This window comes from Mastigoproctus giganteus, chromosome 9, assembly GCF_048544385.1.
Source record: "Mastigoproctus giganteus isolate SK-2022 chromosome 9, ASM4854438v1, whole genome shotgun sequence".
NCBI classification, from domain to species: domain Eukaryota; kingdom Metazoa; phylum Arthropoda; class Arachnida; order Uropygi; family Thelyphonidae; genus Mastigoproctus; species Mastigoproctus giganteus.
In genome coordinates, this window is record NC_143583.1 from 176,638,390 (window position 1) to 176,652,155 (window position 13,766).

General features: G+C 37.8%; 1 protein-coding gene across 5 annotated transcripts in view; it reads right to left on the reverse strand.

Annotated features, from left to right (window-relative positions):
* Nucleotides 1-13,766, reverse strand: part of LOC150080903 (syntaxin-binding protein 5-like) — a 795,970-nt gene that overhangs the window by 589,988 nt on the left and 192,216 nt on the right. For all 5 annotated transcript variants that reach the window (XM_090381037.1, XM_090381035.1, XM_090381034.1 and 2 more), the window contains exon 6: nt 9,327-9,390. In XM_090381037.1, the coding sequence (XP_090237163.1) occupies nt 9,327-9,390 (64 nt within the window). The remainder of the gene's footprint in view (nt 1-9,326; nt 9,391-13,766) is intronic.

A 13,766-nucleotide genomic window follows, 5' to 3' on the forward strand; every position in this document is an offset into this window, starting at 1 on the left:
ACTATGCAGCAAAAATTCAGAGCCTTCCTTTTCATCCTATTTGGCCATTTAGATGAGCCCGAGTGGCCTACCTTTTATGACAACAAACCTAACGAAAATAAGCCAATTGGAATAAGGCTACTACAGTTAATAGAATGCTGGAATTTACATATGGATAATATCTTTCAGGACACAAGCACTTATGACCTTCCATGGTCTAGTTATACACCAGTCTCTGATCTCTCTTTCCAACAATGGGGGGAAAAACAAGCAGCAGATCTCACCATCAGGAAACTCCATGCTGCATACATAGCTAAACATTCTCAGTGGTTTCATATATATACATACCGATGGCTCAAAAACATGTACAACGGTAGGCGCAGTGGCAGTTTCTACTATCTTTTCTAGTTCTGTGTCTCTTCCGAAGGAATTCAGTGTCTATACTGCCGAACTGTTGGCGTAAAGATAGCTCTATATCACGTAACTGATCTGTCCTATAAGCAAACAATGATCTATTCCGACTCTTTGAGTGCAATAATAGCATTAAAAAATTCATCCACGCCAATCCACCCAGTCTTGAAGCAAATCAGATCACAGATAAATGCATTATCTGCTGCTAACCAATCAGTCACTTTCTGTTGGATACCAGGTCACGTAGGCATCAAAGGAAATGACCATGCAGATCAAGCGCTAAACATCCAATCACTGCAAGTGCTCCTAACTACCAAGTGCCATATACAGACTACAAATCAGTCATAAAAACATGTGTGAAGGGCAATGGTTGCAAATCTGGTAGGCTCAGGCAATAAACTGCTTCAATTTAAACACGAACCTAAGTTGTGGCCATCAAGCGTGCAATAAAATAGGCAAAGAGGAGGTGATCCTGGCTAGGACGTGTATTGGGCACACAAACATCTAACCCATATTTATCTACTCATGGGGGAAGATCTCCCTATTTGTACATTTTGTCAGTTACAGTGAAACATATTCTAATAAATTGTAACCATTATAATAATTATCAAAACAATTTTCACATCACTTTCATATCTGCAAGAACCTTTAACTTATCTGACTGGAGATAATGCAAATCTAGCCGAGCTTTTTTGTTTTCTTGAAATAAATAGGATTATTTAACAGATTTTAACTGGTAATTGTACTACAGAACAGAATCAGGCACAATATGGCCTTAGTAGCCCTTGTGGCATTAAACAACATATCAACCAACCAATCAGCTTCAATTTCTTAAATAAACTGTTGAAACATATGGTGATTAAGGCCATATAATATAAAATCTACAGTTGAAATAACCACCTTCAATAATATAGCCAAAAGGCTGAGAAGCGATTAATACGAGGGGTTTCAGAAAAGTAAGGGTAACACATTTTTTTTTTCTTAATAATGGTGAAAGGGAATGAGATGAAACTTGGTGGACAGATAAACCCATTAATAACGTTCAAAAAGACTGCCAGTGAAGGTGGTGAGGTACTGTCGCCTCACAGCAGATTCCAGTTGCAAAATGGCAGCTACCGTGCGATTGTGGTCCAAAACAGGTGTTCGTGAAGTTATTTGCTTTTTGCAAGCAAAAGGGTCTTCACCAAGCGACATTCACTGTGAACTGGTTGCTGTGTATGGTGAAAAGGTGATGACAAAAAAGCAGGTGTGCTTTTGGTGTAATGAATTTAAAGTGGGCTGTGTTGACATTGAAGATTGATATTGGGCGGGCAGGCTTTCATCGAGCAAGACAGAAGACATTTCGTGCATTAAAGGCATCATTCTTGAAAACAGGCGAGTGAAACCGCACGAAATTGCACAAATAGTGAACACGAGTAAGTCGATTGTTCACGATGTCCTTGGCTTTCGAAAGATGTGCTGCCCCCGGGTGCCCCTACAATTGTCAGAGGAGGACAAAGCAAAGAGCATGGAGATGTGTCTGGAGAACCTGTTGCGATACAGCGACGGAGGACAGGATTTTCTCGCTCGCATAGTCACAGCAAACGAAACGCGGGTTCATCACTTTACCCTGGAGAGCAAACAAGACTCCATGACCTGGAAACATCCACAATCTCCTGTGCACAAAAAATTCAAAACTGTTCCCAGTGTCCGAAAAGTCATGGCTACAGTGTTCTGGGATCGCCAAGGCGAAAAGTTGGTGGATTTCTTGCCGAAGGGAGGAACAATCAATGCACAGCTTTACTGTGCAACGTTGGAAAAACTGAAAGCCAACATTCGACACAAATAACCAGGACTCCTTACAATCGCCGTGATTTTGTTGCATGACAACGCAACTCCATACACTGTCCACACCACTTGTCATGTGCCATGCCGTCATGCAGATGGTCTGCAAGGATGGACACATAACCTGGACAGTTCAGAGATGCTTCTAGACGTACCAGAGATTCCAATGTGTCCCAGTTGAACACACTCCAGACCATTACCAACAGTCTACCTGCATGAACAGTTCCTTGTTAACATGATGGTGCATAGCTTTGTGCGGTTTCCACCAGATACTCACCCTCCCGTCCGCTTGAAATAAATGGAAGCGGGGCTCATCAGACCAGGAGACCCGTCTCCAACCATCCAAGGTCCAGTACCAATGTTTGTTCCCCTAGCAAAAGGGGTGACAGTGTCACGTTGCCAGGAACCAGGTATCCCATGAATTCTGTCTTTTCAGTGTACTATTTTAGCAACAGAAAGATCACTGTTAGTATACTCGGTCAATTCAGTAAGATTCAAAGTTGTTGTTGTAGTGGGTTTTTTGGCTCAAGGACAATTTGCAAAGAGTTTAGAAGAATATATATATATATATATATATATTAATCAGTTTTAGATAGTGGAAAAACTCAGACAAATTAAAGTTGTCCCCAATAATGCTAAGTTGAAGAGATTCGTTTAAGTTAGAGAGGAGTCGGAATGATATGGATCTGGTAGACTGATAATGAGTGCATTCTATAAGAATATGTTTTACAATTAGTGGTGAATTAAAGTGCAAGCATAGTAGGGAATTATTTCCTTGCAATAAATAGAGATGTGTAAGGTGGGTTATTACCAATACGTGCTCTGGAAAGCACAAGCAATTCGTGTCTATTTGAGCAGAAGCTAGATTTCCAGAGCTGCAGATTCTGTTTTATATTTGATAACTTATTCAACTGGTCATTCAAAATTTCTGGTTATGGTCTTTGTCAGAGGAATTTCTTGCTCTTTATCTGCACACTCATTTCAGGTATTCCAGTATGACCTGGGATCCAACAAGTGACAGTCTGCTTATTGTTATGGAGTTCCAATATTTGAGTTCTTATTTGATTTATGAATGGATGTGGAGAATGAAAATTTCCTTGGAGGGCTGCCACTGCACTTGGACAGTAAAAGGATGTTGATTGGTTGTGGCACATGTTCGACTACTTTGAAAGAGAGAGTGGGAATTATAGAAGACAATTTAGAATGCCATGGAAGTATCTATAGAAAAGGAATGTAGCAGAAACAGAATGTCTATGAGACAGAGTGGAGAGACTCTGTTAGAAATGTCATGAATTATCCTAACTGCCCTCTTTTGAATGGAATCTAGAAGCCTGAGAGAGGTTTTGGGCACAGCCCCAAATATGGGAACGATATTCTATGGGAAGGCAGATTTGCAATTTGTATAGAGTGAATAGCTGTTTCAACGAAATTGGGTTACAAAAAAGAGAAAACCAAGTTTTTTAGATGCAGAGAAAGAATATATGTAATGTGCTTATGCCAAGAGAGATTAAAAGTCAGAGTGCCATTGAAGATAAGCATAGGAGCAGAAGAATCCTTTTTGTGAGATATAAGACAGGACTGAGTTTTAGAAGGATTAAAATCAACTAAGTTATCTTTGCCCCACTGGAGAATTACCCAGAGATAAGCATTTAGGGAATTGGTAGTGGATATTTGAGAAGTTGAAGCTGTTTGTGCAGAGTAAGGTTTCTCAAACTGGGAGGTGGAATGCAATGTGCTATCATCAGCAAAACTATGGACAGGATTTCCAGTCAATGAAAGAATGTCATTAACGTACAAAAGTAAAAGAGTGGGAGAAAAAAAACTGAACCTTACGGAACACCAGCATTAGTGGAGAAGTTAGAAGACAGAGAACCGTCTACCATCACCTGCAGTGAGCAGTCAGAGAAAAAACTGGATACCCAATTACAAAAAACAGTTGGAAAACCATAAGATGGAAGCTTATTTAAAAGACCTTTATGCTAAACACAATCAAAAGCCTTTGAAATGTCAAGAGAAACTTGAGTTTCACTAAACCTTTCCACTGAATTTGTCCATAGATGGGTAACATAAGCCAGAATATCACCAGTGGATCGACACTGACAGAATCCATGATGGCAATCGTTGATCAGATGGAAGGTTTCTAGATAGTTTAAGATTTGGCAGTTAATTGATTTCTCCATTACTTTAGAAAGAGTAGAAGTAATTGCAATGGGACAATAATTTGATGGGAGGGATTTGTCACCCTTTTTAGGAACTGACTGGATATGAGCAAATTTCCAAGCAGAAGGAAAACACTGTTGGAATAAAGAGTGATAAAAGGCAGCAAAGAATAGGAATAAGTTCAGGAGCACAGGTTTTGAGAACAAGTGGAGAAATACCATCAGCTTGGAGCTTTCTTCGCATCAAGATTTGTCAAAATCCTTCTGATATCCTTTTGACGGAAGGTCGCAGGAGGCATTGAATGGAGTGTATTGGGAATGGTGGGTGGTGGTTTACCAAGATCATTAATACAAGAGTTGGAAGGAAAATAGAATACTAGCAGGTCAGCTTTATCCTTGGCTGAAGTGGCAATAGAACCATCTTTCGACAGAGACGGGAACAGAGATGGGCAAATGTTGCGGCCAATAGCTTTGGCAAGAGACCAGAATGCTTGGCTACCATCAGACATGACAGATGTTAATATGGCCCTGACTGTATCTTCTTCAAAATCAATTGTCTGTCTCTCTCTCTCTCTTTTTTAACAGTATTCTGAAGAATTTAAAAGAAAAATCTTACAGTTTTTATTTTTCTGAACAACACTAAGAAAAATGGGTACTGTTCTAGTGAATGTCAAATAATGCAATAGTCAAGTCTTCAAGCTGTACTAATAACCTTTTTATTGCTAGAAATGTAATAGGGTGGGCCACGTGGTCCAACACTAGTACATCAGTGAAATGGAAGCATCTTGGTACACCACCAACAACAAAGTTTAAGGATATCCTTATTATGTAAAGTAATGGTGACTCTATTCTAGGACTGCTGTAGTATTCTAAATTTTCAAAATGCCTGAAGATAATGTAAATGCTACATTACATTTGGAAAATGTAAGATTCCCTTGGATTGGAAAAGTGCAAATGTATCTCCCATACATAAGGGTGGCTCTAAAATTGAAGTTGGAAATTATCGACCTGTCAGTCTGACTTCAGTAGTAGGGAAAATCATGGAGGCAATGATCAAGGGTGGAATTCAGGATCATTTGGATCGAATTGAAATTCTCAAGGATACTCAGCATGGTTTCGTAAAGGGAAAATCATGTTTAACAAATCTGGTTTGCTATTTCGAAAGGGTCACTCACGAGCTGGATTTAGGGAATAATTTCGACATTGTTTATTTAGATTTCAGCAAAGCTTTTGACTCAGTCCCACATGAGCGGTTGCTTTATAAGCTGGAACAGGTTGGAATCACTGGGAAAATCCTTAGATGGATAGAAGGATGGCTTCAGGGCAGGAGGCAGAGGGTTGTGATAAATGGCTATTCCTCAGATTGGGTTGATGTAAGAAGTGGGGTTCCCCAAGGATCAGTATTAGGACCACTGTTGTTTTTAATTTTCATAAACGACATTGATGAAGGGATAGAGGGCGTGATGTCTAAATTTGCAGATGATGTTAAAATTGGTAGAGTAGTTAATGATCACTGTCAAGCTGAGCTTCTTCAGAGAGACCTAGATAGACTTCAGGAATGGTCAGAAAAATGGCAGCTGTGCTTTAATCCAACAAAGTGTAAGGTATTACATCTGGGAAACAGTAATCCCAAAATAACTTATTCACTTGGTGGAGTTCAACTAAAGCCAGTACTGGAGGAAAGGGACTTGGGTGTTACGATACGGTCAGACATGAAATTCTCTGAGCATTGTAAACAGGTTGCAAGGAAGGCCCATGGTGTCCTATCAATGATCTATCGAACTTTTGCAAGTAGAGATAGGGATGTGATAATCCCATTATATAAGGCTTATGTTAGACCACACTTGGAATACTGTGTTCAAGTATGGAGACCGCACCTGAAGAAAGACATCGAGCTTCTTGAAAGGGTGCAAAGAAGGGTAACTCGCCTGGTGAGATCGGCAAAAGGGCGTCCTTATGAAGAAAGACTTCGAATATGTGGGTTGCAGAGTTTGGAAACTAGACACCTTAGAGGAGATTTGATTGAGGTGTTTAAGGCTCTGAGAGGCATCAGTAAAATGAATGAGGACAAAATTTTCAAGATTACAAATGATGCTAGAACTAGGGGACATAAATTCAAGTTACGGGGGGGAAATGTTTAGATTGGATTGCAGGAAGTTCTATTTTAGCCAGCGAGTTATAAATTACTGGAATACGTTACCTTCATGGGTGGTAGAGGCCGACAGTTTGGGGAAATTCAAAGGTCATCTGGATAGTACTTTCGGGTAAGGGAAGCACATAGGATGATAGGTTTAATTTCCTTTTTATTAATTTTTTATTTTATTAATTATTATTATTTAGTTATTTATTTATTTTTTTTTTTTTTTGTTTTTATCATTGTTTTGTTCGGATTTATATTTTTTTTTATTTTATTTTTTTTTTTATTTATTTTTTTTTTTTTTTGGCTGGTGCAGCATAAGCCATAGGCTTTCTTGCACCATGCGGCCGTTACTAATACTAATACTAATACTTTTGAAAGAGTTAGTTAGGGACTCAGAGAAAACTGCTTAGGCAATTGAGATGTGGCACACTGCATAAAAACACAAAGCTACATAACAGTGCAATCCAAGAGACCATTAAGGATTTGGGGTGAGAACTTCTCAATTATCCTTCCTATAACCCTGACCTTGTTCCTCACGACTTGTCTGCCCACTTAAACAGCTTTTTGGCAAACATATTTCTAACAATCTGGAGGTTGAAAATGATGTACATCATTGATCATGAAAGCAACCAACATCATTTAAGCAGGTTTCCAGAATTTGATAAAGCAAAAGGAAGAGTGTATAAATCTTTATGGGAATTATTTTAAAAAATAAATGTTCTGGTCAGTCTCCTGATTGCTCTTTTTCCTTCCTTTAATTTGTGACTTACTTGCAGATCCTCCTTCATAAAATATTTTGATTTTTGTGTTTCTGTACTTAACATTTTCTTATACAAAAGATTATAATTATACCTACCTGGAATGGAATTTCTGTGTTCCTAAAGCTTACAGTTAATTGATTGATAATTTCACCTTAAGCAAAAATAAAATTTCATATATTTCTGGTCTTTTATGAATGTTAGGATGCCCTACAAAAGTTGGGGAGATAAAAATTACACTGGTTGATTTTTTATAGTCTGGTTTCTGAAATGTCCTGTTTTTCCTTCTTCAGGGTGTATTACATCCTAATTTTTTCATTGGTAAAAATCTTGTCATCACTAACCATGTTTAATTGATTTAAACCTACTTGACTTTATTTGAGGGACTTCTTGAAGGATGCAGTATATATAGTAGAAAACTAGTCACATAAATTTAAGGATGATATTAAGCAGTTTTCTGTTGTGAATAGCCCATAAGCAAATAGTGGACAATTTAAACATCTGCACAAATTCTTATGCTATAAACTACTATGCGCACAATAGTTCATGGCATGAATTTATGGCTTTACACCTGATAAGTTTATAAAATTTGTAACTAATTTTATTTTTCTAATATATGGGAACATATCTTTAAGGCATTGTATATAGATTCATTTAATTTTATTTATTAAATTCAATCATTTCTATTTTATTAGTTCTATAATATTCATATTATGGGGAAATATACAAACTAGATTGCACAGTTTCTTAGCCAGTTAATTACTGGAATGAATTTCACCAATGGATAGTTGAGGATAAGTTTAGGAAAACTAAAGGTCAACTTGATCAGAACCTATGTGAGGAAGAAAACATGGGTACCCCCCCCCAGCATAAGCCTCACACTACTTTGCATCATATGGCTAATACTAATTTATTAGACCTATGAGAACTGTAGGTGAGTACTCACTGGCATGTTATCTTCAGTCAGCATGATACATCTGCAACTGCCACTTGTTTGAAGAAATCAGTTCAATTTCCATCATTTTTTAAGTCCTCTTCAATCAATGTTACAATTAGCTGATCAAGGTAGAGGGAGTAGGAGTTTTATCAGGTTATACCAGTGAGTTACATCAGGTTTTTCACATACAACATGCAAATTGTACCATTAACATGCACTTCCACAGACAAAATAAACAAAAAATTGATATGAGTGACAAGCTATAGTGACGTGAAAACAATAATTTGAATTTTTTGTTTTTGTGTTAGTCCTTCACCTTTGGATGCAGAGGATGTCATGGCTGTAGATCAAAGATCTACAGCCATGGCATTCTCTGATGTTGACAATATTGAATTAATTTTAAATTCATTTAGCCTGTAGCAGTGAGCGCCTATCATTTGTAAGATCGCTCCGATACCAGTTCTTGTACAGTTCAATTTATTTTTAGAATAAAATAAAAATAAAACAAACAAAAAATAATTTTCACTATATTATTTTTCATATGCTGTTTTATATGCCTCTGCCTTCTCCGTGTACCGCCTCTTAATGGAAGTCGGCAACCACCACAGCAAATGTCTCTCGATCTGTGATCGCTTTGAACAGCTGCTCGGTTTTCAGTCCTGTCCATTTCTGTAATCATTGATGTAATCCAGCTATGATATGCATCTTCTTCCAGGCTTTCTTCTTACCTCCATTCTCCCCTCAATAATTAGCCATGGAATTGTGTATATGTTGTTCTGCATATACACAGTTCACTATTGTGATGGCAAAGACATCACAATAGTGAACTAATTTTAAAATTGACTGGCAGTCCACATTCATTCATACAATAAATTTCTACTGCAGTCAGGAAAATAGTAAAAAATAATGCAAAAAAATAAAAAAATAAATGATAAAAGAAACATGATAAAAGAATACAAGCTACTGTGGCAAAGTTGCCATGCAGGATGTTCAAACTTTGCCGTGGTTTGAATCACTTGCGTAGATATGCCATTGGGAGCAACAATAAGAATTACTCAATTAAAAACTAAAGGAAAAATTTTTGCATTTATATACAAATTTAAGAGTTAAAATCCTACCTTGTTAGAATCCACTGGGTTATCACTTAAGTGGACAATACAACCTGGGTGTGTTTTTCTAGTTCTGAAATAATGCAAATAAAAGTTATTTTTCCTTCATTCCATAAATGCTTGAACATTAACCTAGTTTTCACTTTATGATTAATCTTTTCTAAAACACGCACGCATACGCACACACTTCAAGGTTGTTTCAAATGTTTCAAAATACCTTAAAAATCTTCTGGTAAATGCTGCTTTTATTTGTGTTTCTAAGTAATTGTAGATACATTTGTAGTGGATAGCAAATGAAATTAATTAGATTTTAAAATCACTGGAGGAAGAGGTGATCACACCTGTCAGCCACCTGTTTCCTGATTTGGCTTACAAAAGTAAATGACTCAGCTCCAGAAGCTGATGACACTGAGTAAAGTGATGCATAAATAAATGTAGAACATAGTATTATACAAGGTGTCTCAAAAATACATGGCATAACTTCAAGAACGAGTTCCTCATATATAGACAATAAAAATATTTTATATCAACATAGTTCCGGAAATGCTTGGTTCCTGAGTTATTAACTGGTATGTCTTATCTCCCACAGGTGATTTCCTTCATCACAAGGTACTGTGTGTGTGTGTGTGTGTGTGTGTGTGTGTGTGTGTGTGTGTGTGTGTGTGTGTGTGTGTGTGTGTGTCGGGGTGGTTTCTAGGCATATGCCCATCTCCACCTAGTACATTTAAAGAAATACAGAAAACTGTATTTCTGATAAATAGCTAAGAAATAGAATTCAAAACAAGAAAATTTTGAGATGTTTACAATTTTCAATGCTAGTATCTAAAATTAATACATCATTTTGTATAGGAAAGATTAAAATGTATTAAAGAAGTGTTTGTGTGTTTAGTGTTTTGTTAATGTCAGGTCACTTTGCCATCAGGAGGCAGCTGCCAACTGATGCCAGTCCCCGGCACGTGGAGCTGGACCTGTTTCTACTATTGTTAGCTGTAATGCCAAAGCACAATTCTACACCCAACAGAGAAAGTGCAATACTATTGGGTGCCAGCTTTCCAGTCTTGGGCCACCCAAACCCAAGAACCAGAAAAAAAAAAACCCACCGTAGTGGTACATACTCAGGAGCCCAAGACCTGATGTAAAGCTTCCAGGTCTGAGGCTCCCAAGCCCAGATGCATTCAAGCAAAACTCTCAGTGTATACTGCCAGTTCATTTTCTGATAGGTTCCTTATAATTGATCTCTTAGAGAACACTGCAGCAGCAAAAACCTGCAATGCCTGAAAATTAGACACTCCGTTCACAAACTCCTGCACTTTGTTTTCAGCAAGATCGGGAATCAGTTCGAAAAGACGACACCTCTCAACATTATAAAATGGGCAATAAAACAGTGTATGCAGCCAAGTTTCTGCCTCACCACAAGAACACCATGGATCTGGTTCCAGACCCCATGAACATAATTTGTCTCGAAAGGACCCTTGTCCTGCCAGCACATAGTTGGTGAACACTGAAGGACAAAACCATGACGAAACTGTTTTAGAAGTAGCAAAATCTGCAGCAGGAATAATGTTCCTAGTTATTTCTCCCACCTCCGAGGAAATCCACCGATTCCTCCAAATCTCAATTAGTCCATTCCATATTCTAAGTTTCTCCTCCTTAACACTGGCATCCAAGTTAATGGAAATGTCCAAATAATTGGCAGATTTCTTTTCTCATAGCATATAACGTTCCACGATATGCAATGTAAAGATCAAGAAGAATAGATCCAGCAATCACCTGTAGCACAGCCGTAGATACCGTCCTCGGGGCATGCAATAGGGCCAACAACATAGATCTTTGTAATGACATGAGTTTGTTTTTTATTCTTACTTTAATCACTGTTCCCGACCACACACCAGCCGCATAAGCAACAATTGGCAAGAAGATAGTCTTGTAATACAGTGATATCGTTCTTTTGTTAAGTCCCCATTATTTTTTGGAGATTATAATCACCGAAGACGTGAATTTCTTGATTTTATCATTGAGGTGTGACACGTGCAAATGGATCACACGTGCATCACAAGGTACTGACAGAATCTGGTGGTTTTCCATTCTGACAATGTAGTCAAATCAGGAGCAAGTGGATATGCACTTTATGTATGGTTTGGAGAACGGCAATGCTCTGGGGGCTTGTCGTTTGTATCACAAAAGGTTCCCAGAACGAAGATGTCCAGACAGGAAAACAAACAGCGTGTGCTGATTCCAGGAGCGGCATGAACAACATCCAAAATCTCCTCCTCTACTTCAAGAGTCGTAGATCTTGGTCGTCTTCTGTTGGCAGCACGAGGTGTAAAGGTCCCATGTTCACAAAGGTGGTGGGGTAATGGATACCTTCAAAAGTTTTCCTATATTGCAGACACGACAACCCAGTTGTGAAGATAATCACACAATATGAGAGATGCCAAAAGGTTTATATGATAATATTTAAAAATAACTAAATGCACAAGGCATAATGCATTAAGAGTAAGAATTTAATATCCATATACTGGTGTAAATACACCATAGATAACTCTTAAGAAACTACGACGATGCTAGTGTGCAATACAGAGCAAATGTGATGCCTCCCACACTACCACTGTCGTAGTTTCTTAAGAGTTATCTATGGTGTATCTACACCAATATTATATGGATGTTAAACTCTTACTCTAAATGCATTATGCCTTGTGCATTTAGTTATGTTTAAATATGATCATATAAACCTTTTGGCATCTCTCATATTGTATGATTATCTTCACAACTGGGTTGTCATGTCTGCAATACCAGGGTACCTGTCCACCCACCGATGATAGGCCAATAGCTTTGAAACGGTGCCATCTGGGTGGTGGTACTCACTGAGAATAAGTAACAATAGTTTTCTCTATTAGTGAAGCATTACTTATTCGAGGTAATGCAATACCATGGCAACTCATTGTGAAGGAAGAGCACAATATGAGATACAGAGCAAATTATGCCTCCCACACTACCATCATCGTAGTTTCTTAAGAGTTATCTATGGTGTATCTACACCGATATTATATAGATATTAATGATTTTTTTGTAATTATTTTTCTGTACAAATTGCATTTTGATTTTTTAAATAATTTCACCTTAATATTGGCAACCAAGATAAAATAAAAACTTAAAGGCATTTATGTACAAAGGTTTCATTTTGAAAAATTTTCAAGTTTTGGAAAATGTTGAAAAAACTTGCTCCACAGGGCCTACATATAAACTCACTCATGAAAAAGTGTATGGAGTTGAAATCATAATCATTCAACAGCTCAATCAAAAACCAAAAAAGAAATAACCAGAATATTAAGAAAACTACTGTTGATATGGGAAGCAACAGAAATTTTGCAGATCTAGTCATTTGTATGCAAAGCATGGACATGCTTTTGTGTGAGTGTGTGTGTGTGTGTGTGTGCAGAGAGAGAGAGAGAGAGAGAGAGAGAGAGAGAGAGAGAGAGAGAAAGAAAGTGTAGCACACACCTTTATAAGTTCAGTAGGCCCTATTATAGGGCTTTCATTAGATGACTGTGGCCCACATGTTGATGTGTTTACACACACTGTCAGATCAAGTCTAAATACCTCCATAAAAATGTACAGCCAATTTTACAACTGCTCCACTAGTACAATGGCTGTAATGAAGCAGTTATTAGCCGACCGGGCTAGCCGGGTGGGTAAAGTGCCTGCCTGGCAACCCAAAGGTTGCGGGTTCGATTCCCGCCTCGGGCTTGGATCAAAGTACTGCAAAAACCTTGGGAGGTGCATTATGGCCACAGAAGCCTATGCGCCAACAACTACCAAAAAAAAAAAAAAAAAGAAGCAGTTATTATGAAATTGGGAACTCAACTGGCACCTTGGAGGTCACTTTAAGCAGGATATCAGGCTGCTTTGCTTTCCTCAGTGAGTGTAGACTGTTGCTTGTTGATTCTAATATCTTATTTAATATTTACTTATTTTTCTTTTTCATTAGGTGGTTTCATTTTTTTAATTTTTTGCTAACTACAGGCAGCACCTCTCCATCATTACAGCAATTTCTATGTGATACAAAGTGTTTATTTCATTACACCACATTTAATTTATAACTGGGTTTACTTTCTTGTTTCTATGTTCTAAATAGCTGTTGACTCAATACAAATCTCAAATCGACCATACCATGGAATACTGTTTCCTACATCTGGGATAGTGCTTCTAAACCCTTTCTAGACTCTCTATCCAAAAGAGGGCAGCCAGGATAATTAATGACCTCTTACAAACATTTCCCCCTCTTTCTCTCCCTTTCTCCATGTATGTGTGTGTGTGTGTGTGTGTGTGTGATGTATATCCTCACTCTTTTTTCTGAAACAGCCTAAACACAACTCATTCTACTTCAGTTCTTTGGAAAACGTTCCTTCACGTGTTTTCTCTCAAAATTATAATTTATAGAAATTCAAG